Source organism: Ambystoma mexicanum, chromosome 10, assembly GCF_040938575.1.
Source record: "Ambystoma mexicanum isolate Mex_15411 chromosome 10, UKY_AmexF1_1, whole genome shotgun sequence".
NCBI classification, from domain to species: Eukaryota; Metazoa; Chordata; class Amphibia; order Caudata; family Ambystomatidae; genus Ambystoma; species Ambystoma mexicanum.
This window is the reverse complement of record NC_090932.1, coordinates 1,104,618,090-1,104,645,346: the sequence shown is the minus strand read 5'-3', so window position 1 is coordinate 1,104,645,346 and position 27,257 is coordinate 1,104,618,090. Positions and strand designations below refer to the sequence as shown.

The window sequence follows — 27,257 nt, the reverse complement described above, 5'->3', positions numbered from 1 at the left end:
TGGGCCGTCATGCACATTGGTGTGTTGCTTGGTGCCACACCCAGCACAGTTCGCAGATATTCAAACGGAAGTGTTAATGAGGAGGGAGCAGGCCTGCAACAAAGCACACCTGACAGTGACGAGGGGCCTATTCGAGCTGCCTGGCCCAGCCGTAAACTTCAATGGAGAGTTTCTGGAGACAGAATTTGTGCACGTGGGTTACACACAGTAAGTAACAAAAACATAACATTGAATGGGCCTGCGCGGGTCGGGAGTTAGAGAAGAGGCAGTCACTCTGAATGAGAACAGTCAAGTGAAGTGTTTGTAATTAATCGTTACTATCTCAGTTAGTAGAGAAAGGGCCAGAGCACTGCCACTTAGTCAGTGTGTGTCACGGTTGTGCAATCATCGTGTCAGCATGATTAAGAACACATCCAACTCAAACCACAAGAGGATGTTTGAGCACAGGCAAAAACAAATATGAAAAATAAAATCACATTTCCATTCAGACAAAATGGGTGTTTTTTTAATGAAGATCCGATTTTGTCAAACACCTGTTGCAGGCAGCAGCATCCCTCCGATCCATGGCATATGGTGGTGGGAGCATGAGATGACTCAAACTTGATGCTGTTCCTGGTTGCTGTATCCAGAACTGGTGCGGAAGGGTGCTGTGTCGTGGTCTGCGTGGGTCATTGCTTACAACACCTGGCCCAGTGTGGGCTAGACAGCGGTGGAGGGCCAACCTTTGTAGTAGTCCTAGTCCTTACAAAAGTACACCATGGGAGAGAGGAACACAGAATCCTAAAATGACCCGTTTGTGTGTACATAAATGTGCACGTGCAGGATTGCCAATCTGAATGTATGCCAGAACAACACGCTTAAAGTAGTGTGGACTCGGCCCACATGGAAGAGCTTCCCTGGACAGACCGGGTGCAGAGAAAGGTGAAAGGTTCTGTCCTGGTGGCGCATGCAGGGCATAGCTATGCTGGTTGATGTTAAGTTTTCGGAAATAGCATCATTGTGCAGTCTTTCATTCTACTAATTGAAGTGTCGACCTGTATTCAGTTGAATCCGATTTCTCATAATGTGGGCACAGAGGGTGTTAGGGACCTGGCTGTCCATGTTGCTCATCTGTGCATAAGGTGTTTATGGTGCAGCTCAGTTGGTTTGCTGGAGGCAGCCTCACTGATGCTCGCTAGTGGGCACTGGGTTTCTGGTCGCAAGTCCGAGACAGTCTGCGCTTGTATATCCATTTTAAGATCGCCCTGGCCGGGCCCGGGCCCTCATTTCTTTGGGGTGCTACTTGGTAGGAGGGCTTCACAAATGGAGGAGGTCCGATTACAGATTAGGCGAATCAGGCGGGACTGGTTCTGAAGTGGTTATCTGCTGCCGCAAAATCAGGCCACAGTTACCATATGTGCAACCTAATGTATAAAACCTTAATGCTGCTCTGTGATGCTATTCAGCGAAAGAGATGTTTACGCTGCTGTCAAAGATCCTACGCTCCTGTCAATGCTGCTTTGTGTTAAAGGCATGTGAATGTGATGGTGTTCTGTGGTGAAAACACTCAGTGCTGCCCAGTGATAAAGGCATTTGATGCAGTGTGTCCGTGTTAAAAAAGCACAGTGAAGGCGGTTAATTGTAAAGGTTTAAATTGGGTGGACCTGGGAGGGAGTGGTGACGATACAGTATTTAGGTGGCTCCAGTGTCACAATAAATATGTGCAGGAAGCTCTATGTATCAACCTGGCTGCCTTGGGTCTATTTTATTGTACCTGCTGGCTCCTTCATGCAGTGAGATTGTATGTATGTATGTCACACTTATCAGGTCATGATCAAGCCTCTCTGAAAGCTCTCTAAGACTGAAAACAAACTGTATCCGCACCACCTGTCTCTTTTTAACCCATGAGCGAAAGCTCATATCTTCTAAAAATGTCTGAAATTCGCCATAGACAAACTGCTACAGGCCAGGACAAAGCTTCATAGTTTTAGTTTACAGAAATGGAAATTTCCCTTAAACTGTAGTAAATATTGCTGCATGTATGTGTATTTTGTGCATGCCCGTTGACTAGGAGTGTCCAATGCACAGTGCTTCTTGTAAGAGTTGATTTCCTAAGTTCCAGTGTAAAATTATAGGACACAGACAGTCAATTGTACTTATGAATTAGGTATTAAGTGTGGCAAGCACAAGGGTGCACTATAATTTGTCATAATGTGGTCCTTTCGCTCTCAGTCCAAACTGTTGGCTTTGGAGCCTAAGTTTGACCTTGCTTCCAAACTTTGCAGCATACGGCTGTCACGTTCTGTAAACTTTAGGATTGTATTTCAGAATGTACTATATATCCAGAATATGGGGATTAAGGCAATCAGCAAAACTCATTTAATTTTAAAAAACGATTTCCCAGAATGCCTTGCACACTGCTCCCTTCTTACATTTGCAGGTCAAGGGTGGGTGAAATAAAAAGGATATTTGTGCTGGCAGATGGTTGCATTTGCTGATACCTAAAGCATACGATCATTATTCTCTCTTAAAAGCTCAGTTTTGTTTATTCCTACGTTAGTCACGGTCTCTGGCATCTAAACTCTGGCCCTCATTCCAAACAGCCTGCTTTAATATATATTGGGTGTATGGTTGAATGTACAGATCCCACCCTTTATTGTGCCTGTGCACTTCCACAGCTGAACCCCAAAACACAAAATGATATGAAACAATGTTTTCTCCGTGCTTCTCTGTGCATTGGGAGTTTTGTTACAGGCCCCTCAGTAAGGGACCTCTCAGAGGCTGTTTATGGTTCAGATTTAGTGGCTGCATTGAGGACCCTTTCTGAAGTTCCATCAAGGTCTGTTTTCTTGGGCCATTTGTGTGCCTGGGAGGGAGCCCAAGGGACATAAGGTTTATTGCACCATGTTTCCTTTGAATACGTGTTTTCTGGTGTAGGTCATGTTTGCTCAGGGTTTTGAACAGAAAACAGGAAGTTTCTCACTTCACTAAATTCTAAATACAGTGATCTAAAGCCAGGTTAACGCTATTGCCAGTTCTGCAGCACGCTGTGTCATACTGGTATGAGTATCACGTGGTGCGCTGAGGACAGGTTTTCCTAATTTTCCAGCCAGCATTCGCACCTCGTTAGTTTAGGTGCATTACCTCGATTTAACGAGGGATGGTTCTCACACTGCAGAACTGGGTAGAATTGGGGAGGTGGTAACCATAGTGTGGCATTGCTTTAGATTGCAGATTGTCTGAGCGGCATGAGGTGTGTGGTGGCACCATAGTTGTGGTGAATTGCAGCATTGTTAAGTCGTAGCTGAAACTGCATGCTTGCGGACATCACCTTTTCCTGGAACCTTACCCGCAAAGCTAGACAACACATACAAGCATTTGTAAATCCTGGCCCCTAATCCAGTGAGAGATCTATACCTAGGCAGACCCAGATGTGGAGTCCATGCATGATTAGATTAAATGCTTCTGTAGGAACATGGATTTATCACACTCTCATGCTGTCTCGATTAAGGGCTTGGTGACGCAGCTGCCCTTTGGTATCAGTCGTGATTCAAGAATGCTGCAGAGCCCATCATTGCACTGGACTCGAGTGCACCCTACCCTGTTGACCCATGCACAATAATTTATCTTTAACTGCTATTTTCCAATATAACAATGGGGTAGGAATTACAGAGAGTGAGGAAGGAAAGAGATAGGGAGGAATAGTAGAAGAGACAAAAACAAGAAGGGTAGAAGGATGGGGGAAAGTTAAGAGGAAAGATGGCAGGGGGTTAGGAAGGAAACAATGTGAGAGAGGAAGGAAAGGAGGAGAGGAAATATGTGCATGAAAGAAAGAGGAGAGCATGGAAGGGGAAGCAAGAAAAAAAGGAAGGAACAAAAGAAAAAAGAAAGATGAAAATCAAGAGGGAGAGAGGGATAAGTGAGTGATGGATGATGGGAGGGAAGAAGGAAGGAACTGCTTGCTCCTCCTAGGTTACCCCAGTAATATAGACCAGAAGGTTGAGCGCTCGTTGGCGCTGCTGCGATCCATGCATGAACTGCAGGTAGCAGGTTCAAATCCTGGCAAGGCCAACTCAGCCTTTCATTAATCAGAGGTTGTTAAATGAGTAGCAACTACTCCGGTTGGGAATGATTGTATGTAAATATGTGCTATGTACGGTGCTTTTAAAGCACTATTTAAATAACAACTCATTATCAAATGCCGGGGCCATGGAAAAGGAATGTTATCATTCGTTTTCTCAAGTTTTTACACAAAACATTCCATGCAACAAACACCATTAACATTTTCTGTAAAGTTGTGAAATCACATGATTCACAGATGAGGGTTTGAATGCCACTTTTTTTAGTTGGGAGCCACTTTTTTGAGGTGTCCGGGCGATTTCGTGTCCCAGTCCGACCCTGGCCTGCATCCACAAGTCCATATAGAATATGGCAACGCAGAGACACATTTCCCATGGAAGAGCTGAGCGAGTGAAGTCATCAAGTTCAGAAAGTGAACTGCTGGAATATTTTGTGTAATCTCTTACCATGGACACTGTCCTGAGGGTTTGCAGTGTGGAGTGTGTGCGCCCATGTGTGTTGACTTAGTCAGGTGACCGACCCGGGGAGCGTTGGTATACCCTCAGATAAACACTGACTTGCAACATACGAGGTAGAGTGGGGGATAAACCAATGTAAAATGCTCACAAGCAATGCAGATATCAGGAAAAGATTGCTTTGTAAGGAGGCTGTTGCACAACAAAATAAAGTTAGGATCATCAGGGACAGAGAGTAATTTTTCTCCAGGGGCAGAATGGCCCGTTTTAATGTTAGCACTTAACCTCCCAGCATGCTGTTTCCAAAAGCCTGGACATCCCTCCTGCCCTTTTGGGCAGAAAGATTCTTAGATGAACTACTTAAAAAGGGTTGTTTGTTGAGGTATGTCGACCCCTCTCTAGGTCATTGATTAAAGCACATACTAAAAACGGAATTATCTCTTAGTCGCACCTGTGCCCAGTAACCCATATTCATGTTGTCAACCTCAGAGAAATGCGTACAATATCTACGGTGACATGACTTGTTCCTGATACTGCAATAGCACCGCGTGCAGACACAACACACAGAGAGGAATTGATGGATGGAGGGAAAACATGCAGAAAGCCTTTTACAAGTATTACCCTAGCTCGGCCAAGCAGAAAACAATGGATTTGTTTTTTTTTCACCATTTTGGTAAGAACTCCACCTTTTCATATCACTTTTGTCATTTGAAAGTGAAAGATGTGTTGGCTATTTTGCTTGGTGATTTGGGCTCATTTAATTGAATTATTGCCCCCTCGTACAAGAATTTCATACTGCCATCCTATCATATATATTCAGTGAAAAAACATTACTTAAGAGTGAGTTAAGGTGATCTGATTTAACATGTTAACTTTAACTCTCTCACCATAACTCTCTCTTAACTAATGTCTTGTCACTGAATTTCAAGGGCTTTATTATACTATAGTTTCTTTATCACTCACTTGCCATGGACTTCGGCTGTGATCACTTTATATGTTGCAATAGGTTTCCTTGGGGCCCACTAGCCATGGCCTTTGGCCTTGGCCACTCTACATGCGGCACCAATAGGTTTCTTTGGGGACCACTAGCCATTGCCCTCTGCCTAGTAGATGTGATCACTGCAGGTGTACAATTTCTTTTTTTTTCACTCTCTATGGAGATGGTGATGAGGAAGAGTGAGGTGGTGGTAGTGGGTTGCTGCAACGAGGAAGAATGATGTGGTGGTATTGGGGGACTGTGACATGGAAGATTGAGATGGTGGTAGTGGGGCACTGTGTAGAGGAAGAGTGAGTTGGTAGTTGTGGTGGACTGTGATGAGAAAGAGTGAGGTGGTGGTAGTGGGGTACTGCAACGAGGAAGAGTGACGTGGTGGTAGTTGGGGACTGTGATGTGGAAGAATGAGATGGTGGTAGTGGGGTACTGTGACAAGATAGAGTGTCATGGTGGTAGTGGTGGGCTGTGAAGAGGAAGAGTATGTGTATGGTAGTGGGGTGTTGTGATGAGTAACGTGGAAGTAGTGGGGGACTGATGAGGAAGAGTGAGATGGTGGTAACGGGGTATTGTGGTGAGGAAGAGTGATGTGGTGTAGTAGGGACTGTGGAATGGAAGAGTGAGATGGTGGTAGTGGGGGCCTGTGACAAGTAAGAGTGTGTTGGTGGCAGTGTGATGAGGAAGAGTGTGTTGGTGGCATTGGTGCACTGTGATGAGGAAGACTGATGTGGAGGTAGTGGGTGACTGTGATGAGGAAGAGTGAGGTGGGATAGAGTGGAACTGTGATGGGGAAGAGGGGTGTGTAGGTAAAGGTAAGATTACTATTGGGTACAGGGAAGATAAGGTTGAAAGGGTTCAAATAGGATTGCTAAATAGGTACTGTGACAAAGAAGATGGAGGTGCAATAATGTAGATATCTTCCCCGTTTATGGCAGGAGTGAATCAAGATCTTGACTGTTAAGCCACATGAAAAGCTTGTCCATTCAAAACAAAGGAGGTAGTGATAGTGAAAAAGCATTGGCTGCTGTCTATCTTTTTTTGCACACTTATTTTCAAAGTAATTAAACAAATAATTGATTTTTAAGTGCATTTTAAACCCCTAAACACTAACAGTCCTCTTATACACCCCTGCCACACATTATATGCCCTCAAACTATATAATGGGTGGAAAGTTGGAGGACTCACCTTCAGCTATGAGCTGGAGCTAAATCTGCCTACTTTCCATCTGATTTCAGCTGAGTTACCGCTGGCGAAATTACCACAATGGTGGACTCCACATAAATGGAAACTAACACAGCCACCACCACCACCACTTGTAATCTGGCGTTAATACTGCTGGACCAAGTGGTGGCAACGGTATTACAGTTTGGTGGTTTCTCGGCAGGTTTGCCTCTGAGATACCACCAAACTCGTAATTATCCCATTTATGAAGCAATCACTGTCACCTATTTCATATTAAAACACAGATTGCTTCCTAAATTAACTTAAAACACTCCTCTTCCTCTAAATAGCAATAACAGTGATTGCCACATCTCAATATTATAGTTTTAAAGAATTTACTCTTTTTGTTTTGCTACTCGAAACAAATCGAGAAAATCGAGAAAATGCTTGAAAAAACAAAAACAAAACAAGCCCCAAACCTTCACAAGTCATCCTTTCTTACCCTGCTCACATGCTTCCTAACCTCAAAACTACCCTAATTACACCCTTCAAATCATTTTAGGGCAGTTTCGAAAAATGTATCTAGATTCAAATTGAGGTTTCCATAATGGCAGATCCGTGGCACCAGCAACGTTTTGGGTACAAGGGCACCCATCTCTAAACCAAATTTAAAAATGAAATACTGGACCGATTTAAGCCAAACCATTAAAGAATTTCCTTTGATAGCTTTGTGCCCAACTTGTTTCTTATTTGTCGCAAATTCATCCAGCGGTCTGGGTTGTGTGTTTGAGCAAAAATGTGGCATTTTCCTTGTGGGAAAACAAATGTAAAACTGAAAAACAAACCCATTTTGACCCTTTATATCTTTTGAACCATAACACAGATTTTCACGAACATTTCCAGCTTTGGGGGTCTCCGGCCCCAAACCACGTTTGTAAAATGTTGTGCGTCTTATGGCTCAAAAGTTATTAGAAATAGAATGTTTGCATTTCCTACGGATGATAGGTTCCACCTTAACTATAGGTAACTACCGTTGCCCTATAATATAGAATATCCATGCATTAGGAACTGAGCATGTGCACAGATATCCTTACTCTGAGACCCAGCTAAAATTCTGCATAGGAAAAGAAAATATCACTGGACAGCTCTTGCAAAATAATAATCGCAACATCCTATCTTCACATTCAAATCTTGAAGCTGTCCAAAATGGTACAGACTTGTTAATGTTAGGGTGAGTGTTATGAAAAATGAAATGAGCATCAAGTCCGGTGTGCAATGTGTACTTAGCGGTTAAAGCATACAATCATTTTTATCATGGACATATTTGTCAAAAATAAAGTTCTGTGGTCATTCTTGTGTTCCCAAAATGCTCTTTGCTTTTAGGAAAAGCAGGCCAGAATCCTCGCTGGTGTACTTTGTCACCTCCCCGCTTCTCATGGGGGTATTTCAAAACAGTACAAGACTAGGCTGTCCTTCTTGGAACACAAAGTTCTATCGGACAGTCATTTATATGTTTATTCAGGGCTTTGATAATGCACTTTGCTCAATTAGACAAGTATAACATTCTTATTATGACTGAAATATGTACCAGAAATTGTCATTAGAAGTGAACGTTGTAGTATTTTAAAAAGAGCCAGTTTGCAATATTAGGACTCTTAAATTTTTTACTGTTTTGTTTCGTTTTAATAGTTGCTTGTGCACAAAAAACCTTCCCCACCAAAGATATGTTTTTTTTCCCTTTGGTCATGCAGCTGTCAGCAGAAGCTGGAGTGGCATCATCAAACACGCACCTCACAATGTGACTGTAACCCACATATAAAGAGACAGAGGCCCTCATTACGACCCTGGCGGAAAGTGACTGACCGGAGCGCCACAGCGTAAATAGCGTTTCCGCCAATGCACGAAGGAGCAAAGTGCGGCCCATTCCGACCCATCGGGCACGAGCACCACGCCACGGCGGAAGTGCAAAGTCCGCGATGGCGGAAATGACCCCAAAACGGCCCACACCGCCGCCGTACGGCGCCCTAGGTGCAATACCGCCACCCCTCTTAGCGGTCACCGCAGTGTGCGCCTACCGGAAAGTACGGTGACCGGAAATATACGGAAACGGAAGTTAAAACAAGGGCCCGGAACGGGAAACATCCCGGCGTACACCTATAAAACCACTAAAACCACACAACCACTAAAATCACTACCCTGAAACACACCCCAACCCGTCACCCACCCTAGCGAAACCAAGACAAATGGGAAAAGTAGCGAAGAAAGCGTGCGACCGCAAGCGGCAGGTCCACTTCTCCCGTGAGGAACTCACCGTGCTAACAGAGACCCTCCAGGAGAATGCTGCCGTCGTCTTCTCCACGCAAATGACCAGAACGGCACTCGCAAACAAGAAGACCATATGGGCTCTGGTGGCACAGCGGGTAAGTGCGGTGGGGACCGCACCCCGCATCCCACAGCAATGCCGCAAGCGATGGGACGACCTGCGGATACACGTCCGCAGCATACTCTCTGCCAACCGCAACATTGCCACAGCCACCGGGGGAGGTCCTGAATCACCCATCAAGTTGACCCCCTGGGAAGAAATCTGTGCCTCCACCATCGGAATGGAGAGCATAGAGGGAGTCGGAGGGATGGAGAAAGGAGTGCAGACATCCGAAGATTCAGGTAGGTGGGCCAGATAAAACAATGCCAAATCCACACAGTCCATCCATGTGAAGTACCATGCGTCCACATAGTGCAACAGAAACACATGTCCAGGAGAACGTCCACACACATCGGCCTGATAGCGCACGTTAAAACCCACAATAAATACATAAATAATTAAAAACCCCTAATACACGCACTACACGTGCAGCAGGCACACCCAAACTGCAGGCTGCCAAACAACTGCACCCTCACTCCACACACAAATCAAAGCACCTCCAAGGACCCGACCCAAATCACCCTCAGGTACCACCCCAATGCATGTGATACAATGCCATTCCAATTCCCACTGACCCATCAATAACCCTCGCCCTCCTTTACTCCACCACAGGGTCCGATCCAAACGACGAGCTACAGGACACCCCTACCAGCACACCTGCAAAGAGGGCCAAGACCAACGGCCAGAGACCCTCCACCTCAGCTGCACGCATCAAGACACGGCAGCAGCACAAATCAGGTTGCAGCACAGAGGAGGGAACATCAACAGGCACCCCAGCAGCCAGCATGCCCACAACACCACCACCACAGGTCCCCCCAATGGATGCCACAGAAGGCACTGCCTCTGGTGGCAGCAGCACCATAGGTGACACCCCATTGATGGCAGCATGCTCGGACACAGAAAACGGGGATGTCGAAGTCAGATCCATCCATGACCTGTCCCAATCCCCCTGTCTGTCCCATCCCGTACAACATGAGGATACCACGCAGGGGCACCCACAAGACGACGACTGGCCATCCCCCACAAGCCCTGTGGCAAGGCAACATGAGGACAACAGCCCCTCTGTGACACCCCCGCAAATGGCCATGGCCCAGCAGAGGCAACAGTCCCTCGACCAGGTAATCGTACAACAGCAGCAACTGGCCACACTCCTCAAGGACCATGCCGAAGAATGTGGGGGCACTAAGGCAGACATAGAAACATCAACTGAGACACTTAGGGCAGAAATGGAGAGAGGAACAGAGACGCTAAGGGCACAAATGGAGAGTAGCACCGAGAGCCTGAGAGTCCAAATGGAGAGTAGCACCGAGAGCCTGAGAGTCCAAATGGAGAGTAGCACCGAGAGCCTGAGAGTCCAAATGGAGAGAAGCACCGAGAGCCTGAGGGGGGAACTGCATGCGACGTCCAAAGACGTATGTGCCGAACTTGCCGCAGTGCGCCGTGTGCTCACTGAGCTCTCGCAAACCCTTAGGGACATGCATGGACGTGAGCAGGCAGACACATCATCCGTTGCAAGTTCCGTCCAGGGCAGCCCCCAACGTAGATCTGGAAGGAACCTGCGCTCCACAGGCAGGGGTGCCCCTGATACCCGCAGAGGGGGCTTGCAATAGCGACAGCCCACTGACAATGAGCATCTTTGGACACTGGTATTCGGGGGGGAGGTAGGAGGGTGGAGGGGGTGTGTTGGGCTCACTTGGGTGGCGGGTCGATAGGGTGTTCAACATGACATCACATATGCCATAAAAAGAGCACGATCAACCAATGAGATGTGTGGACATTGATCATTGTGTACTAGGCCATCATAGGCGTACAGTCCATATTGTGCATGTCCCAGACACACACAGTGCCACGAGTCCCGTGTCCATGTATCAGCCACCAGGCGTGAGTGCTAGAAGCATACATCAATGAGATGCTGACGAATGTCACGGGCCTCCGGTGCCTCGCAGACTCCATGAGGTGCTGCCACATCCCCACCCTCATCATGACCATCATCAGGTGCTTGCAGTTCTGCGTCAGGGGGCATGGGCACATTTCTACGTACGCACATGTTGTGGAGCATGACACATGCCATCACCATCTTTGCAACCTTCTCATGGCGGTACAGGAGTGCCCCGCCAGACCTGCTGAGGCAGCGGAAACGAGTCTTCAGTAGGCCGAATGCCTGTTCAATGACTACACGGGTACGTGAGTGGGCATGGTTGTAGTCCTCCTCATGCTGGTCCCGTGGGTTCCGGACTGGTGTGAGGAGCCATCTCTTCAGTGGATATCCAGCATCACCTGTATGTGGACGAGAAACGTATGATGTGGAATGCCATTGCTACGTACGCACACCCCCGCCCCTTCCTGCCAGGTCATTGCCAAATCACATACCCCACATAATCATGCATGTAATGAGACTCACCGAGTAGCCAGGATCTGTTCCCTGCGTGTCGCTCCATGTAGCGTGGTATTGTAGAGTTCCTCAAGACCATAGAATCATGGGTTGATCCAGGGAATCGGGCACAACAATGTGTAATGATCCTGTTGGAGTCACACACCATCTGTACATTCAGGGAATGAAATTGTTTTCGGTTGCGGTACTGGGCCTCCATGGCATGTGGGACGACCAATTCCACATGGGTGCAGTCGATGGCACCAATGCAACCCGGTATGCCGGCAAGTGCATGGAATCCCACTTTTGTGTTGGTAATTTCCTGCTCCGAGCGTGGTAGAGAGATGTAGTCGTCTGCGTGCTGCAGGAGGGCATCGAGCACTTGAAATAGTGTCCGTGAGAACAGTGGCTGAGAAATGCCATGCAACTGTCCGACTGTGTGCTGGTAGGTGCCTGTGGCCAGGAAGTGGAGTACAGACACCACCTTCAGTAGGGGTGGGATGGCGGTTGGGCTATCTATCATGCTGACAAGGTCAGCCTGTGTCATGTCCACAATGGCGGCTATGGTGTCCCGGTCCAAACGGTAGAGGGTGTGGATCTGCTCAGCAGTGAGGTTGAACGGATGTGCTCGTAGGCGTGGGATTGCGGGCTGCCTGCGTGGTGGTAGTGGCTGTGCTGGCGGCCCTTGCTGGCCCTGCCTTGGCCTCCTCCTCCTCCTGCGTCTCCTCCGTGCGGCCGGTTGTAGTTGGTGTTCGTCTTCTTCTTGGAGTTGGAGTAGTTGCAGTGCTATCAGGTCCCCCAGGGCCAACATCGCGAGTCCTGCCGGTAGCATTTCGGTGTGGTTGTGGGAGTAGACTGGCTGTGCAATTTATGTGATTTCAGACTGTATGGCCTCCACCTGTGGTGATTCATTCCACCTGTGCAAACTGCTCTCCCCTTTGGCCGAGCACGTCCCGCGCACAACGCTGCAAATCGGGGAATGGCATCTTGCTATTGCAATCATGTATTTGTACCCGATGGCCGTGTAACATTGGTTGACATGTTCATTCTGCTGTGGTAGCATTGTTGCACATACTATCTGTGCAGTCGCGAACAGACTTGTGAAGGGTCAGTGGAACGTAGTACTCGAGTAACGGTGGGCCCTCATGCATCACTGTACCGAGTTGCAACGACGGGCGGGGCGTCCCATTTGTGGGTGAAGGCAGTTGCCATTTTCACACACAGCCGCACTCGATGGAATAATTAGTGATTTCAAACGGCCACAGATGCCTTTTCGGCGTGATGTTGCAAATGAGGAATTCGAAGGGCGGCGCTTTCGGTTTCCAGCTAGCGGCGAGGAGATGCCCACAGGTCTGACTGCAAATATAACGTTCTATTGTTCAATGTCCTTGAGACAGGGCCCATGGCGTGGAAGCAATGATTGATATGAATAGTTTGGGATGCGCAATTGCTACGTGGGCGATGAGGCAGGACGTTCCCAAATACATGTTACTTCACTACACTGGAATTACGGGCTGGGGCACTGTGGATTTTGAAGGCTGCATAACGCACAGACTCAATGGATATTTCTAATGTTATGTGAGTAAATATTCAGGCGTTTTAATCCCGGGATGAGGGAATGATGAATGGATGCATGGGCAGGTGATTTGATACAGAGTTTGCCATGTACAGGGCTTCTTGGAATCTGTCCGCCTCCCCTGCGCTATGTGATGCAGGGCTGCCATAGTGCGACCATCGTCTATCTGGCCTTGTTGAGCCCTCCCTGTCTCGACGCGCCTTCAGACACTTGTGTCTATGCACGTTACCAATCCCATCTGATGGATTCTGTTTTAACAGACGCATGCACAGGTACACTCGTTTGTGATGGTGTTTTCACCTCGATATAGATAGTTATGATTCGCAAGTGGTTTTTGGGTGGTGATGATCCTTTGGAGTGGGCTAGCATGCATATGGCTGTGGATTTGGTGTGATCATTGAAGTGAGTAATTCAAATGTAGTTCTGATGGCCATACTGTTCTTTTTCATTTCATTTGGTTGACAGGTATCTCCTCCCCTTTTGCCACTGCCATCTGTATGCCACTCCTGCAGATGGATTTTACTCCCGACACCTGCTGCTTCGTGTTAATCAGTGGAGCAGCATTACGATCTTATGGGACGATCGCCAATGGGCCACATGCCCTTACGCAGTACTGGTGGCTCGGAGCAACATTTCGGCCTTTCAGCTGGACTAGTGCCTCCCCATTGGGACGGCCCTGCGGTTCTGTGCGCTTCCATGTTGCCTTTTCGTACGTGAATGTGGCTCTGTGTACCATGAGGGAACAGGGCGACACACAAGTAGTGGCTGGTCATTTCTTGCGGATGCAGCCCACAATGGTGCTTGGTGTTTTGGAGTTCATGGCCTGATGGCTGTATGGGCTTGGTGACTTTGATGTGCATTAAATTTCTATTCTGATTTGGCCCGTGTAGCGTTTTTCTTTGCAAGTGATGTGGCATATGCCTATTTGGGGGGCGATGTATTGTGAGGAGATCTGCATTGGGTTCCAGCTTCGGAGTTTAGTTGCGTGGTACTGTACTGGGCGCGTTTGCCTACTAAGCCCGTGAGGTCAGGGATGGGGGCTGCCAATATGACAGTTTGATTGTTGTCATGCTCAGGGGCGGGGGATTGGGTTTTGTGTAACAGATGCCGGTCAGCCAGGTGGACTGGTGGAATGATGTGATTCTCGGAATATTGCTGGTCACAGGTGCCTGTGTTTGCGTGCGTTTCTTGGTGGGGGACTGTGGTCATGTCCATTGGGATGGCTTCTGTATTCGTGCCATCTGTGCCCTGCAGCTCCCATTGGCCCCTCTTGTGTTTCTTTTGTTCGTTGGCATGCATGGGTGACTTGTACATTTCACTGGTTGCATTGTGACTTCATTGCACCTACGGGGAGTTGTACTTTGTGGGCAGGGAGCGGTGTACAGGCACTCAGTGGGGCCGTTTACGGTTGATTCGCGATGCCGTACTTCTCACCATGGCGGAATGGTACATTACGCCATGCCTGATGGCGTTAGGTACATGTCCGCTAGGGTCGGAATTGGCGTACCCTTGCGCCATGGTGGTGTTTGCGGTTTCGCATGGCGCGTGCGCGCGTGCTTGGTGCAGTTAGCGTTGGCGTTCACTACGGTGTCGCTAATGGCTTCGTACTTTGCGGTGACGGGTCATAGTCGCACCGAGCGCTATTCGATGGCGGTATTGCATTTCCGCCATCGTTTTTCGATTTCCGCCAGGGTCGTAATGAGGGCCAGAGACATAAAGTGAGACAGAAAGAAAAATGGAACGAGAGAGAAAGTGCTAGCTCAGTGTATGATGCACAACCAGCAGTGTATGTTGTCCCAATGTTGGTCCCCCCTTAGGTCCCTACTAGTGAGAACAAAGTTCCCAGAACGTGTTTTGGAAAGATTTGGTTGTTAATTTCATCAGGACTTCGTACATTCGTGGGCAGGGTTTTGTTACAGTGTTATGTTGGTGGTGAGCATGGGGATTAGACAGTGGTCGGAAGTAGGGATGTGTTTGGGGGGTTAGGGCCTTTGACTCTATGCCCCTGATGATGTGCAGGCCTAGGCTGTGCCCTGCTTCATGTGTGTTGGATTTCATTAGTTGGTCAAGCCCTAGGGCTCGTAGGTTGCCCCTTACTGCTGCAACTTGCTTTATGTCTGGTCTAGCAATCCCCGCCTATAGGAATACAGCTTACAACTTGGGAGAGGTGGCAACTGAAGTTCTTAACTCTGCAAAAGTGCACACGTACTTGTAAACCAGCACACTGGCATTCAAAGTTAAAATGGTGCTATATTACTTCTCAAAACTCTTTCTGGCAGAAATGAGGAGATGGGCTAGTGCATCTCATTGTTTGTGCCCAGAAAATAATGCACCCTATCATCAAAGGACATTTGAATGTGTGCATCTTTGACAATAGCGCATATCATCCTTTGCACCAAAACTCTTTTTTGAGAATTTGGCCCACCTTGTTCAAAGGAAGGGAAAGACTTAGGAGCACAGATTTACCAAGTGCTTCCAATTACTTTTGAGGATGTCATCTACATATTTCTGTGAATGCTGATGCATGGTGGGGCAGTAGTAGAAGGATGAGGCAATGTCAGCTAAAGAAATAGCCATAGAGGTGCCAAGATTCCTGAAGTACCCAAAAGAGTTGCCACTTCTGTATGTTGCCAACAAATAATCATTACATCATATAATATTCCATATGCTGTCTTGAAGTTAATGCAGATGTGAGCCTGTGGTATCTTACTTTATTTTTTGCATTCGTTCCACTCTTGTAGAGGTTGGCGATTTCCTGGCATTGGATCTGGGGGGCACCAACTTTCGAGTGATGCTGGTGAAAGTGGGTGAGGACCTAGAAGGGCAGTGGAAAGTGGAGACCAAGAATCAAATGTACTCCATCCCAGAGGATGCCATGACGGGCACAGCAGAAATGGTAAGGCGTCCCACCATAGTGGTCTCTACAAATAAGCTATACAGAACTTTACAGAGATCCAATTTTTTGGTTTCCCACAACTCAGTTTGTCAGCTCGACCACTTACCCCTTCTACATGCTACAACCACAGGGTGATTATTCTTAGAACAGGGGCTGTCCGGAATAGATGCCTCCAGCTCCCTGCTTGGTTTACGCAAAATATCAGAAGTCCTGCTGTCTGCAGAGTCTTTCTGTTATGACCATAGAGTTAAAAGAAGAACACTCTGCCCACAGGTGGTGGGTGATGGAGGTCACTGATCATCAACCCAGTCACATAGCCAGAGCTTAAAACTGATGAAACCAGGGGTTGTCTTGCTTATAAGGGGGACATGATTCCCAGACCATCTGGTACCTCTCGAAGGCAGGGACAAGAAGCCAGCCTTGCATCTCATAGGCATCAGCATATTGTGAAATATGCATGAATCCCTGTGGAACAGACTGCCTCTATATGCATGGATTGTCATGATCTGCAGGAGCAGGAGGACAGCTTGGGGGCAATGTGCTCGCCTTGGAAGCAAGATGACACGGAGCACCACAGGTTCGATCCCCGGGTCCGCACTTAGAAAACCTCTGGGTATTAAGCGCGTTATAAATATCATATCATAACCTCTTGTCAACATGAAGATTGTCCTATAGGGCATTTCCGTACTCAATATACATGGAGAAATGGAACACTCCTGATTGATAATAACCATGAAACTCCTCTGGAAACCACCCATGGACTGAAGTGGAAATAAGTCTAATAAATGAGTACCACTATACATATTTAGAAATACAATAACATGGTTTTGATGTGTTTTTAAGGGGGTGTTTGCCTTCATTAAGTAGTTTTTGTGACAAAATAGTCCTTTGGAATTAACTGTTTTTAAATAGAATTGGTTATTGGAATTTTGCAGTTTGAAAGAACGCAAAACAACAAAGTCCACATCAGAGCAATCTCATTGAATTTGGTTCATTTAATTGTATCCTTCTTGGCTGCCACCAGAGCCTAGGCTTTGAAACTTGTGGTATGTCTGAGCAGTTCAAACTCTGAGACAGTGACAAAGGTAACATCAGCTTCACCCAAACAACTTGCTTGAGCAGCTCACAAACTTCTATGATGAATCCTGCGGAGTCATCGCCAAACTCCAGCCCGAAGCCTCCGCCCAGGTGGCCAGAGGAAGGCAGCCGCTACTTGATCCTAAACCTCTGGGTGGTATCAGGGGGAGGGATCACATGGGAAGAGACAGCTATTAAGGGGAAGCGGTGACTCCATTAGGAGAGATGCGATATTCATCTTCTTCTGAGGATGAAAGTGAAATCATTTCCAGATACCTAATGGCATGTTATCAGTGTACCAATCCCTCCCTTATCAATACCGAGAGTACCTGTCATGAGAAATCTTCTAAACAGTATAAGGTTGGTGCCTTAAGGGTTCAGGAGTTAAAAATGAGATCCTTGAATTGTCATAATTCTGCCTTAATTAGAAGTCCTCAATCTAATGTTGAATTACAAATTATTTTTACAACCTCACCTTTAGCTAAAAACTCTCAGTTCATAAATCAGTCTGAATTAATTGAAAGTAACATAGAACAAGCTTATGTCACACAATCCTCTATGGAAAACTGGAACACAAGTTGTTAAGAGTCAAGAGACTATAAGAAAAGGCAGTTATTGTTCAACCCTCCTTCCAAGAGAGATTGGTGTGGAGAACCATGGAAACACTATTGGTACCAAAGTTGTGTTTAAAAGTAGTTACAGGAGTTTTTTTCCTGGTATGCGAGTATACCAGGAAAGGGCTTATAGTGGTTAGTCCTGGCAGGCGAGTGGACCTGGAAAGAAGATGTTTTGAAAAAATACCTTTGTAGGAAAGAGCTGTGTTGAAAGAATCTCTGTTGATGAAAATCCATTTACTTTATCATGTGTTTGACAAGCAGTGGTATCACTAAAACAAGTTGATTTGCTATACTGACAAAAGTGCTTTACTTCAAGAAGATGTATTAAGAAAAGCTGAAGTTCTATCTTGACAAAAAGTAGTTCCTTTGAAGAAGGTGTTATATGATAACAGAACATTTACCTTGGTTTGAACTTGTGTTTGTGAAAGAAAGACAACAACTTTTCAGGAGAGACATTATGGAAAACATAAGTTATTTTGAATTATCAACCAACCTTTGCAAAGGAGACATTTGTTGTATCCCATAGAAAGACACAGTGGTTGAAAAATACTTTTCCTTTACCTTGAAGAGAAGTTTGTTGAATCAGAACTATAATCAAAGTATTCCTGAATTGCTCCAGGGGAAGGGGGTCCAATCCTGGTAGCAAGGAGTGCTTTCAAGAACGTTTAAATTTGAACTATAAATTAGCCATACTTTCCTTGTATACTTATGTTGTGTGTATAAGTGTGAGGGTCAGAGCTATTTTGGACACTAGGTCATTTTTCTTTAGTTTTAGGTTGCTAGTCAGGGATCTCTCTGTTAGGATAGGGACTGATAGGAGTTTATCAAACCCTTTGTATTTGGATAAATGGAAAATGTTACCTTTGTGTCTGTCTCACATTTCTGACCCTCACACTTCCCATGAAACCTGATTAATAACATGGCATGCCCAAGTGCTATGGAAGAAATCTCCCTTTGCACCTAAAGCGCATCAGTAATCCTGCTTTACCCATTTTAAAAGAAGCTTGTAACCCTAGGAAAGTACTTGAATTATGCAAGTAGGGGTCTATATCTGATAACCACATTACAGGCACCCATTGCTTTCACCAATGATCATCTTCCACAATGTCATTTAGCCCTTTTGCTCTAGAGCCAGTGTTGAGTAGCGTGTAGAAATGTAAAGTAGCCGTACGCACTATCCCTTCCTCCGGTAAAAGGAACTCCACGTACAATAGCTAAAGAGACTTAAAACAATCCTACATGGATATATAGAATTCCTGCTGCAGCTCCTCAAATTACCTGTGGAAGGCCCAACGTCCGCCAGGTTATGGTCCCTGGACCTTCCCATCCGCAAAAGCCCCCCATGACTCCCACATCCATTAACCTCACTTTCAGTTAAAAGGTGGTTCCAAGAGTAACCATTTCTGCCTATCTCTTGTGAAACATTTCCCATTTCCAGTTTGTGGCCACCAACATCGTTATTTGTTTGGGGCACCGCCAGTTTGGAGCCCCATTATATAGTGCGCCAGTGTACACTGTTCTATAGTTACATTTGTTACATTGTTAAGTGCAAAAGACTTCAGTATTTGCAAAGATTGAGCAGCCCAGTTCTCTTTATAGTATAGATTTTTAGAGGGCCACATGAGACAGCCAAGGGAGATCCCACTCCATAACAGCTTCTTGAGTTCTCCCTCAACTCTTTTGAACACCCTCACAAGAAGCTTGAAAGGCATGTTTTGCAAAATGTTGAGGCACTGTGGAAAGGTAATCAATCATCTTGAAAAGTGAGACCCCACATATATGTGACATTGGGAGTGTGGAACAATGCCTAACTTCTGTCTTAAAGATAATGATTACTGGGTTTAGGTCCTTACTAATGAAGCTATCCTGAACTTCTGCAGTATTTAAACAAAGATAGGAGAAGCCCATCCATATCAATTCCTATCAGACTGTCACTCTGCTTAGCCCTCACTCCAAAGCACTGACTTCCAAAAGTTGTTCATATTCCTGGACAAGTACTCAAACTGTTTCATTATCCCACTTATGCTTGGGCCAGAATTCTCAGATGCATCGGTGTAAATCACCATTTCATCACCATAGAAAACATTCAGTGAGGTTCTCACATCAGGGCCTCCTCGCCTATTAAAGACTTAGGCTGCAAAAGGCTCCAGCACCAGTGATCTCCTGTGCCCCTTCTCCTTCCTCTATACCTGTAGTAAATCTTTCCTAGCAAAGGGGACGAGGAAGGAGCTTCATGGAGAGTAGTGTTACAGATAAAATGCACTCGCATCAAGGACATGTGCATATATAATCTCACTCAGGACAATCCTGACTGGAGCATGCTCCCAGCCCCAACCCCCAATCCTTTTCTCCACACAGATTGGGCAGGATCTGTGTGTAACTGCATTTATTCATGCCTCAAATTGCATTTAGTTTTACACACTGTAGTTCTTCTAAAAAGGTGTACTTGCCTTGTGTTTGAAATGTTTAGGGCCTGGCCTTTGTTGGCCTAACTGTCCTTTTTCATCATTTACCACTTAAGGTGTTCCAAAGCCTTATTGGTTCAATTCAAGGGAGTAAGTTGACCTTTTTTTCACATGCACCCTGGCACATTGACTCATTCCCAATGACTCACCAGATTGATTAGGGTGTTTAGATCCCTCTAAGGTTCCAAGAGGTATGAGGTACCAGCTTAACAGTTGAGGGATCTACCACAAGGAGTATTTCTGAGGTGCAGTCTTGGCGGCCTACCACCACTTGTCAGGCCACATTGTGTGATGGTCCTTGCTTGTTGTCATAGACATCCAGGATAATCCTTGTGCGTCAGTCAAAGACCTCAGACAGACCTACGACTTGACCTTAGAAACAACTAATGGGTGCTACATGGCTACCATTACACATCTCTTGTGGCAAGGTTACAGGCCGAGCCCTGCCACTTCACCTTCCCTAAGATGCAAGAGATGGTTAAACTGTCAAAACTGTTGAAGAAACGAACTAGTGCAAAATCAGTCAAAGCACTTCACATGTGTGTTACAAATATGGGAAATCACGAGAACGCCCCTTCGGACAATCAAACACGAATAGGTCTGACACTCTCTTGCACCAAGAACTCAGAATCTGGGTAACATACCTTCATCGTCGGGGCTCTTCACCCCATTACAAGAGGCCTATTTGGAATACACCTCAGCATAATGGCTTACCTCACATTCCCCGGTGGAGGGAAGCCTTCCATGGTGTACAATTCCAGATTTTCAACCAAGAGTCTGTGCCAGCCACCAAAGGTATGGGCTTTCCATCATCTCCTTATTTTACCATACAGACGGCCAGAGACTACAGTGGCATATTTGAGACTCCCTAGCATAGTCAAGCCTTGCTATGTGGTCTGATGCCTTCAAGGTTGGGATGTCTGCAATACAAGCACTCTTTCCTGCAGATATTCAAGCAGATCATGAAATTGCCTCCCATTAATTGGGTCCTTCCTATCTTCTATCTCACTTTCTACCTGTGGTGTTCTCCAGGGGTCTAACCTCTCGCCCTGGCTTTTCAACCAATACCTGGCTACTCTCGCCTACTGCATTTCCATTTTCTGCTCTAATTTCCAGTGCTATGCTGATGACACCCAACTCATTTTCAGGCTTCCTTCAGCCACCTCCTCTTCTTCCCTCATCTCTGATTGCCTAATTGCCATTCAAAATTGGTATGTGGCCAATGATCTCTGTCTAAATGCCAACAAGACTGAGATCCTCCTCATTGGTACACCTTCACCAGCCTTTCCCCTCACCCTCGGGCCGGCCTCCCTTGGCCCTCCTCCTACCCCTTCCTGCGAGGCCAAGAACCTTGGGGTCATCTTTGACTGCACAGTGTCCTTCTCCGCACACATATCTGAAATCTCTAAAAAATCAAACTTCTTGCTGCACCTCCTCAGAGGTACTCTGCCTTTCCTCTCCTTCCCTCAGAAGCTTATTGTCTCCCAAGCTCTGGTTCTCTCGAGGTTGGACTATTGTAACAGCCTCTTTCTAAATCTACCTGCCTCCACTCTCTGCCTTTTACAACTAATCCAGAACAGGACTGCAAGACTTGTCCTTGGCCTCAAGCCCTGGGATCGTATCTCTCCAGCACTGAAATCCCTTTGTTGGCTACCAGTGGATGCAAGGATTACATTTTAAACCCTCTGCATTGTCCACAAGGCTTTCTGGGGCTTGGGTTCAAAATACCTTCAACTATCCCTCTGTAAATACCTCCCTTCTCTAGCCCTTTACTCCTCTACTTCTAACTCCCTCAGGGTCTGTTGTTTTTCAAAGAAACGAGCTAGGGTAGAGCTCTGTCTTCGGCTGGGCCTCCCTCTGGAACAGCCTCTCTGCCACCTTGAAACTTGAGGAGAACCATCTCCGGTTGCGTAAGCACCTCAAGACCTTCCTCTTCCCTTCTGTCTTTGCCCCTCTTCTCCCCTGCTGATTTATTTTCTCTCTTGGCACCGTGCACCTGGCCACCCTCTGTCCTTCGGGCCCAGGTACCTGCTCGCCCTGCCACCCTCCTGCACTGCCTCCTGACCACCCCTTGCACTGGGGTCTGTATCTGTACACATACAGTCCCCCACCCATGTCTCTTCTGCACTTATCAGGTATACCCTATCTGCTTAAGATAGCACTTACCACTGGCTAACCGCACTACCACCCTTATTTATTTATCTATTTTACTTACCTAGTAATTGTGTTCTCTCCTCCGTTCTGCACTTTCCACTTCTCCCCCCTTCCATGCACTTTCCCCCTTTTCCCTTTCCCATGCACTTTCTCTTTCCCAATGTCACTGGGCCTAGTAGGATTGTTGTTTTTGTTCTCCCCTGTTCCCCTCCCTTTGCATGGTCACGCTCTGAAACACTTGTGTACGAGCGCGATATAAATAGAATATCATATCATATCATATTAATACATTTTTCAAAGACTTGATTGCACAGGTGGTTACACCGGATGTGCCTACTGCCATCCTCTCCCTTCCATTTCCTCAACCTCCAGCTGTGCCAATACTGCTTTCACTTTTTCCAGCTCCAAATGTGGTGACCGTTCAACCAATACCTCCAGCAATTCATGGACCCTCAACTAGGCATCTAGACAACCAAAGTTCATACCACAGATAGGAACACGCAGATTTATTACGACTTGAGCTGAGCTGACCAATCAAGTATTTTATTAAACACTAATTTTATTATTTTATCAAAAATGTAAAAAATCCAACCAGTAGTGATTGCATGCTATATATGAAATATATTCAACAACAAAAACACATATATATCACCAACTCAAGAAAGAAAATGTGTTGTCTGAACAAAATCTTCCTTAATACATTCAGCTTATTTCCACCCAATATGGTTAAATTCCAGCAACAGAAAATGTGTTGCTAGTCACCTTTTCTCAACATGTTTCAGTTTCTAGATGTTGACAATACTGAACCTTCCTCGGGAGAACAAAGTTAAAAATAATCACCCAATGTGAATATAATCCTCTTATAAAAACCAAAGACATACAGAGTGAAATATACCCCCACACCACATCATTAAAAATATAAATATTTTTCTTTTTCGTTTTCAGCAAGTCTTCAAGTCGCTCAATTCTTCATACCAGACCTGCGAGTCGCATAATAAAACATAGGCATTAATATATACCCAATGATCAAACCACTTATTTAAATTTGGTTGTATAGAAGATAATACAATAGCTTCTCTTGTTAAGTATATTGCTTGTTTTAAATACAAGTCTTCTTATATGCAGCAAATCAAAGAACACGATCTACAAAAATCCAGACATAATCTGATAAGCACCCAAATAACACCACATGGCCAAGTGGATCTCAATCACCAGTGCCACCATCACCAAATATAATTGTGGAACCCATAACGCTTCTTTGCAATTTTTAGGATATCTGCCAAAACCAAGTCAGTTTCCACATGGTTAGAAATCAGTAATATTACCTATAGTGCAGTAATGCTGGCGTTGCAACGGTTGTAACTTCTGTTCTTGTGTCTTCAGAGTGCAAAAACTGTAGATTGGTCAGCTCGGCTCAAGTCATAACCTATCTGCGAGTTCCTTTCTATGGTTTTGGTTGTCTAGATGTAGTGGTCATACTCGGAACTTCACACCACAGTACAATAATCCCAGGATCCTCCATTTGTATTTTACACCCTCAGCTAGGCATACATTCTCTCACCACCTCCTAAATCGCCAAAGAGTGGTCTTCACCTCGCAGATGAGGAAGATGCAGAGGATGCAAGTCTACAATATATGTTTAACCCCTTCCGTGAGTTCGTGCTAGGGATAAGTTATGGATTTGTAGATTTAAGAACTGTTTGAGAAAGGGAATATAGCAGTTGGGCTGTTACGGAAGAATGAAAAAATAGGCATTCACCTTCAACTTGATGTTTTGAAATGAACTTTTGTTGCCTTTTGTAGTGGCACAAAGGTACAGCCTTCCCAATCCTGTATCACCTTTTTACCTCTGATGAAGAGTATGACTGTGTGGTGCTCAAAAGGAGGAGCACCAGAAGTCAAGGAAGATGAAAACAATGGCAGAACAATGTCTGCAAGGGACAGGATCTAGAGCAGAAAGCAGTGCAGGAAGAGTTGGTGGCACATGGTCCCTCAGCAGTGCAAACCAAGAGCTGCTGGTAGGATAGTGCGGCCACAGTATCCATGCAACTACTGAAATTAACAGCCAGCGGGTGGCAGGAAATATCCCTTTCAGTTGTCCTGCCCACCGGAAACTCTCTGACAAAACAGCTATTACCACATATTTTAGGAATTGGGTTGATATACAACATGAGCTATTCTGCTGCCTGAAGTCCGCAGACAAGTGCCTTCAAACCAGGGGGTCAAAAGCCTTTTTAACCTCATCCACTTTTCATCTCAGTTTGCGACTTTAATGGTGCTTAAATCACAATGGGCCTCATTACGACCCAGGCGGTAAGGGGTTAACGGCAGCGTTAACAGCGCCGACCCTTACCGCCTGAGTACGAGGTCCCTTAGCGCCATGGCGCTTTTAACACCTGCTTTTAGCAGGTGTTAAAATCCATGGCGCTAAGGGACCATGGAGTTAATTACGCCACCGTAATTTACGGTGGCGTAATTAACGCCTTCCCCACTCCCATTATACCCTATGGGGCAAAAATGGGAATGGGGAAGGGTAAATGGGGATTGGGGACTTACCGCCCCGCCAAGGTCGGAATGGGGCGGTAAGTCCGCCAACCACCATGGCGTAAACGTAGTTACGCCATGGTGGTAAAGTCACGGCCCAGGCGGTAACTTACCGCCTGGGTCGTAATGAGGCCCATGGCCCTCTATGGTATAAAGTTATATTGATCCTTATGGATTAGCTTTTCCAACAATGACAGAAGTCTGCTATCCAGTATTTTGGCATCCGCGTTTAGCAGCCAGATTGGCCAATATGAATCACAATGGTCAAGAAGTTAACATTTCTTAAATATAATTGCAATTTGAGCCTTACTCAAATCACCCTTTATTTACCCCTTCCCCTGACAGCTAGTAAAAATGGGCGAGCACTTTTTAATATAGATGGGTACACATTGCCTTGAAATACTTGATTGGGAGACCTTTCGTAGCAGCCTTTCTGGTTCTGCAGGTGGTTAAGGTTTTCTTTACCTCCTCCCAAGTGATATCTCCTCCAACAATTATTTTCCTGTGCTGGCAAACCATCAAGAAAGACCTTGCTATCCCTCTCAGGAATCCTTTACCTAAAGGTATGCACCCTCCCATAAAAGTCAGCAAACCCACCCGCTACAAATTGAATCCTTTTCCAAATTACAGTATTGCTCCCTTGAAACACACCCTACTGCTGACCTAAGCAAGAAAGGCATTTCTAGAGGAAGTTGTCATCGCCTGCTAAACCACCTATGTAAAGATACTCATTATCAGGTTGAGTGAATACTAAATGTGCCAATTCTACCTCCTGTAGAGCCTCCTCCATCTCATAAAAGAGGCAGACCTGAAGCACCATGCTGGGCATCAGGAATTACATCATCTGACTCTTAGCCACTGCCTTCGAAACCTCCAAAGGGGTTCCTTAACTTTCCACCAATCCCTCATTATCATCAAAGCATTCTTCTGTCACAGTTCCTAAAGTTCTAACAAGGTTTGGATCAGACAGGCTATATCACATATGAACTCCATGACCTCCAGGCACTCCCTCCCACCCTACCTAATTCAATGAGCAGATGGGAATGATCTGAAAGGCCTCTTGCCAAAACCCTTACCATTCTTGCCCCTAAGGCTTAAACATGCCTTGGTGATGAAATAATCAAATGTTGAAAGAGTTCCATGTCCCTAATCTGAAGTATTTCATATGCAGGTCTTTACCATGGAGCAAATACTTTTGAGCTCTTTCCTTCGTTGCGGGCCCCCTGTCCTAAACCGATGAGTGTCTTGGAAGGGCAGTCGACGCTTCAACCTCCACCCCCTGCTTATGGACCCACAAAGGGGGCTTCTGCCCTTGTCAACCACCCCTGTCCTTATCATGCTCCCCCACTTAACGCTCAGAAATTGCTTCTTCGGCATAATATCCCTTCCGGGTCGTGCCCTGCTATGCCCACTATCCACACCCCCTGCCCACCACCTGCCTACCTGCCCACTCCCACCCACTCTCTTCCTGCCTCCCGAGCCCCAGCCTACACAGTCAATGCAAATGCATTGCGGTAAGTAACTACTCCACAAAGGTGGCGCTGCAAAGACATGCTACAGTTAAAAGCCATATATGTACTACAGAAAAGGAGTATTCAACATGGCCTGGGTTGTGCAATTCCTACAGATCCTGTGTGCCAGAACCTCTCAGAAATCTCCAAGTGGTTTCCACTGCATGTACCAGCTCCTGCCCATATGCCGATCCATCCCAAAATATGTCATCCTAGGAATCACCATCCATTACCAGGAGTCCATGATTGTGTCTTTGAATGAAGTCTTGAATATGATGACAATTAGTCACAATTTGAAAACTTGTTACCTACATTTGTCATAAAACATTTGTTGCCCAGACAGACGAGCACTACTTATATATAGAAAAAATCACATAACGTATGATAGACCTCTGATAGGGTGTTAAGGACTTTATATAGACATTTCCACCAAGATGGGAGTTGGGGAGATGTGTGTGTATGTGTGTGTGTGCGTGCATGTGAGATGCAGTGTACCCATTATGGTGAACACATTTACTTACAAATAATGGATGCTTTCTGTTCCCCAGCTCTTTGATTACATTGCAGAATGCATCTCTGACTACCTGGATAAGCATAACATGAAGCACAAGAAGCTGCCTCTTGGCTTTACATTCTCATTCCCCGTGCGGCACGAGGACATTGATAAGGTGAGGATGGCAGGGACATGCTTATTAATCTATCTGCACCACAATACATGATCAATACACTGGTTCTCTACAATGTGAGTGTGGAGAATGTTGTGTCAACCAACACTGAGTTACCAGGGACTGCTAAGCTATTCCACTGATCATGTCATCTTGCCCACAGTCACTAGGGCACCACATGCCAGTCCAGCCGTCATCCTACCCACAGGCGGCATGGCATACACATTCCAACTCCATTCTTGTTTCTTCTCTCCCAAAGTTATACTTGTATTTCTTTACTAGCAGGGTTTTCA

General features: G+C 45.9%; 1 protein-coding gene across 1 annotated transcript in view; it reads left to right on the top strand.

The window, feature by feature from the left end:
• The window catches only part of GCK (glucokinase), a 406,174-nt gene that overhangs the window by 241,544 nt on the left and 137,373 nt on the right, over positions 1-27,257 (top strand). Inside the window, exons 3-4 of the mRNA XM_069618957.1 lie at positions 15,777-15,931; positions 26,848-26,967. Coding sequence (XP_069475058.1) covers positions 15,777-15,931; positions 26,848-26,967 — 275 coding nt within the window. The remainder of the gene's footprint in view (positions 1-15,776; positions 15,932-26,847; positions 26,968-27,257) is intronic.